The following is a 4706-nucleotide window of genomic DNA, read 5'->3' as shown; positions in this document are numbered from 1 at the left end:
AACGCCTTGTAACTAATTTTTAGCGTTTATTTAGGAATCTTTAAATATAGTTCCTAGATTTGAGTTAATGAAAATTTCTTTTTTTGCTTCGAGCATTATTATTTTCAAATTCAAAAATTTTATATTTTTTATTTTAAAATTTTACTATACATCTGTGATAACGTTTTTCAATTTCAAGTTAGAAAGACTGTTCAGAAAATAAGTAGTACTACCATTTAGCTGGTATTCTTTATCAATTTTCTCTATTAATAAATGATTTGAAAAATTTCATTAAATCCCAAGCTGATGATCAGACTCAAATACTCGTATATATTCTCATGATTATGATTAGCCTTTTTAAAAAATATATGTGTATATTCTGTACATCATATAAATTTTTTTAGGACCCTTTAAATATAGTTCCTAGGTTTAAGTTAACAATTTTTTTTTCTAGCATTATTATTTTCAAATTTAAATATTTAATATTTTTTGATTTAAATTTTTTATTACAACACTATTAAGTTTTGTCCTAAACATTGCCACGTAACTTTTTAATATCTTGCCGCTATATATATCACTTTAATGATTTCAAACATTATACTAAATAAGATATTTATTTAAATAATAAAGATGAATATCTAGTTTAACGTACTTCTCAATATTTATAGAAGTATTTTCTTAGTAAAATCTTATTTTAGGAGTATTTTTCTAATTGAACAGTAGAAAGAAAAATATTAATTAATTCTCCTACCATATATTTTAGAAAGTTTAGTAGAAAAAAATATTAATTTATTCTTTTACTATATATTTTAGGAAGTCTAGTTAGTATAATAAAAATAATTAAATAATAAATTTTAATTATATAGTGAAAAAATAGTTATGTCTAAAGTAGAGTTTTTAATGAATGATAAAAAGTTCAAATCATTTTTTAAGGGTTTTCACACTTTCAATATATTATAAATATAAATTATAGATTATAAATTATAGATATAGATTATAAATAATACTATATATATATATATATAGGTTATTGTTCTTGCTGATTTTACAACGCTTACGTTTTCTTTCCTTTTTCCAAAGTGCTCTCCCCTTTTTTTTTTTCTTTTTTAACATAGAAACACAAGAGTTGGGCCTGATTGAGGCAAAGCCCAACCCATATTTATGGCGGGAAAGTCGAAGTGATACCAACAGGCGTGTCGTGTGCGTGTCCGGTAAGCTTCGTGAATGCCCATTAAAAGTCGTCAAACTTGAGAAACGTCCCGCCGTCCTCAACCGCTGTACTACTCCTTTCACTACTCTACTCCTCATTTTCCGCTTTCACCTTCTTTATTACAGTCTCATTTCCCTCATTTTTTTGCCCCCACATTGCTCGCCCCTAGTCTCCTCGCCGTCACAGGTAACTGTCAACTTACTCTATTAGCTTCCTTTATTAGTTTTCTCAAGCAATCTACTGAGGCTTTGAATTTTGTCCTTTAATTCCGTGTACTTATTATTTGTGTTCTTATTATATGTTTGTTTAGTGTTTAGATGTGACTGTGATTTTCCTTTTTTTTTTCTTTTGGTTTCATATTAAAAAGATAAGAGATAATGACGCTTTTGAGGTCTCGCGAGGTGACTTCGGCATCCAAGCCTAAACTCTCTCCAAAAACCCTAGAAAATGATGTATTGGAACCGACAACTCCATCAAAATCTCTCGAGACTTTAGTCCAACCTCTATGTAACGTCACTCCCACTTCTCCTTCTCTGGCTAGTTGTGACATTCTTCGTGTTGCTGCAAGGAGGAGTTTGAGATTGGCTTCTAAAACTGGTTTGAGGGAAGTTATGAGTCATAAAGGAAAGAGTAAGGATTTTGAGATTGATAATGGCAAGAATTTGAACAGTGTCCTTGGTGTAGAAAGCGGGGGTTTGGGGGTGTTACATAGTGAAGCAGTTGAAGAAGTAGGTCTGAGTGAATCTGATGATAAAGGAAATTCAGCCTGCAGTGAGGAAAGAATTGAAAATATGAAAGAGGGAAATGAGGAGAAAAGGACAAGTATGGAAGTGCAGGGAGAAGGGGACACTAAGTTTTTGAGTTTGCGGTCAGGCAAGAAAATCTATAAGAGAGTAGTTGAAGAATGCAGTGGTGGCTCCGTGGGCGATACTGGATCTGTTGGGAATGGTTGCGATGAGATGTTGTCTCAAGGAAAGCTAAGTGAAGGAATGCCAAACAGTTTCTGTTCAGATGGCTCCAGCGATAAGTTAGGGACAAGTTCAGTTGAACCTTCAAGTGTTAAGAGGAGGAGATTCAGTAGAGAAGAGAAATGTAAAGCCACAGTTTCTGAACAGGATTTGTCAGTGGTTCATTCGGTGAAATTGGAACCAGAGGTAGCATATGAGATATTAATTGAACACACAGTACCTCACTCTGCCTGTTTTCCAGAAACTGTTCAGGGTGATGGGCAAGCTGTCACTTTACAAAATCGCGATTCAGGGACAAGGAGGCTTAGCAGAGAGGAAAAGGGAAAAAAAGTGATGGCTGGGGATGATTTGCGTCATGATGTTGATACATTGGAAGGAAAATCCCAGCATGGGGCAGAGAAACTTGTTGATGAAATCATTTCAAGTGCTATTAATTTCTCAGAGAATAGGACAATTCAGGAGGGAGAGCAAGTTTCAGATACCAATGGCACTGTAACTGATACAAGAAGAGTTCATAGAGAAAGATTTAGGGATATTGCTAGGCGAAATGCTTCGAGGTTTGCTCATTTCTCTTCTCAAGCAGAAGAGGATACCAATGTCGCTGATGAGGCTGCTGAGGAAATTCCACAGGAGACAATGGGGACTGAAGAAACAGAAGACTGGCCCGGTCCATTTTCAACTGCTATGAAAATTATTAGAGATCGTGAAACGAACATCAAGCATCAACAGAAGAGTAACTCTGAGAAAAGTAAGGTTGAGGTGGTATGGGTTCCCATAAAGGACCAGCAATGCCAATCTAGAAAGCTGGTGGTTCCCTCACTACAAGACCTTTGCATGGGCATTTTAGTGAAGAATGCAGATGCAATCACTTCACTTGATTGTGTACCTGATGCACTTAGGCACAAGATTTGCCGGTCACTGTGCGATGCTAGGAAAATGACGTATCAATTTTTTGAACTTCTTATCCGTGGATCTCCTACAGAGATACGTGTAAGGGATTGTTCATGGTTGAATGAGGAGCAGTTCACAGAAAGCTTTGAAGGATGCAATACCAACAACTTGGTGGTGAGTTTTAATTCTTTCTCCTTTACTTATGCTATATTTGATTGGAGTGAAAGGGTAATGGTTGGAGATGTTGTAAGTAAAAGTCAGCCGTTTGGCCATGAAAAGTTTTTACTTTTTTACGGTAAAAGAAGTGAAAACTGTTTACTTATTTTCACTCATACTTCTCTCACAAAATTTCAAAAACAACTTTAATTTATATTTATGGCCAAACAGAACTCCAACTCCAACTCCGGAAAATTATAATTTTCATGGCCGAACGGGGCCATATTAGGAAATATTAGAAAGTATGAAGTAAAAGTTGAGGGATTGCATTGCTTTGAATCATCAGTGTTGGGTACCATGTAGTTTTGATGATTGACAAACTGACACATGAATGAAACATGTTACTTAAGTTGGTCCACGCATAGGAAAGCAGAATTCCAGTTTCGCTGATAGATGCAGACAAAATTGCTTAAAGACAAGAACGAATAAGCAAGCCTAATTCTGATATACTCAAGCTACTGATCATGTGGGAAATATAACAAGTTGAATTTGATTCAAACACTTAACGATAAGGGAAAGCAATTTGAGTTGAAAAAAGAGTCCTACGTGTAGAAGGAGTTTCACTTCTGAGTATATCTTGAAGAGTCCTATGTGTGGGAGGAGAAAGATTTTGATAAATAAACATGTCCTGATTTAAAAGAGTTGGAGTTTTACTACAACACTAAGGAGACAAGAGTTGGAAATAAAGAAAGAGTCTCACTTGAAGTAGAACTCTATGCAATGAGAGTTTTAATTAAAGGAGGAGTTTGAAATAAAGAATGACTCTTTGAAGAGCTGTACTTAAATAGAAGATGCATCAGTCAGAATAATACACGCACTTACAAAGCAGAAAAGCACAATTGACAGATTGACTTCACGAAGTGCTACTCAATCACTGAAGAAACACATTGAAGAACCTGGTCCTAAATATAGAATCCAGCTAAGAGTTTTAGCTTTGATTTTTAGAGTTCTTCATTGTGTTTGAGCTATTGATGTAATATTAGTTTCAGTGTGTTATAAACTGAATTAGGAGATAATCTTCGAGTTGGGGAAAACTCAGAGACTTTGGGAACGTATACCTTGGGAGGTGTGTGTGTAGTTAGGAATTAGAGTTTATCATTCCTAGTTGTTGAGTCAAAAGAATTAGAGCTTATAATTCCCAGTTGTTGAGTTATAGGGATTAGAGTTTATAATTCCTATTTGTTGGTTACAAGAGTTTTGTTATCAGTCATTGTTGAGGCTCAGAGTTATTTAGTGAAGTTGGGGTTAAATCCTGTAGAGGTGCAGGTCGTGTTTTTTTACACCTTTTGAGACGGGTGTTTTCCACGTAAAAATCATTGTGTTCTTTACTTTCTGTTTTACTGCTTCCTTGAAATACGTCAGGCAACCCGTTCCATCGATAAACAACAGTTAGACGAAAATAAGATAATCAGTAGGGCACGAACTCTTAACAATCAGTCCCA

The 4706-nt window shown here is 35.1% G+C and overlaps 1 protein-coding gene across 1 annotated transcript; it reads left to right on the top strand.

The window, feature by feature from the left end:
• Window positions 1-1100: 1100 nt before the first annotated feature.
• On the top strand, window positions 1101-4577 carry LOC124887326. Its single transcript, XM_047396798.1, has 2 exons — window positions 1101-1375; window positions 1557-4577. The coding sequence occupies exon 2, from the start codon at window positions 1567-1569 to the stop codon at window positions 3412-3414; it is 1848 nt and encodes a 615-aa protein (XP_047252754.1). The 5' UTR covers window positions 1101-1375; window positions 1557-1566; the 3' UTR covers window positions 3415-4577.
• The last annotated feature ends 129 nt before the right edge of the window (window positions 4578-4706 follow it).

Source organism: Capsicum annuum, chromosome 9 (genome assembly GCF_002878395.1).
Source record: "Capsicum annuum cultivar UCD-10X-F1 chromosome 9, UCD10Xv1.1, whole genome shotgun sequence".
Lineage (NCBI taxonomy): Eukaryota > Viridiplantae > Streptophyta > Magnoliopsida > Solanales > Solanaceae > Capsicum > Capsicum annuum.
Note: the sequence above shows the minus strand (reverse complement) of the source record. Positions and strands in the feature narration are given on the sequence as shown.

Bases quoted from the DNA above. Each gene is read 5' to 3' on its own strand.
- LOC124887326 (XM_047396798.1), top strand. From the start codon at position 1,567: ATGACGCTTTTGAGGTCTCGCGAGGTGACTTCGGCATCCAAGCCTAAA.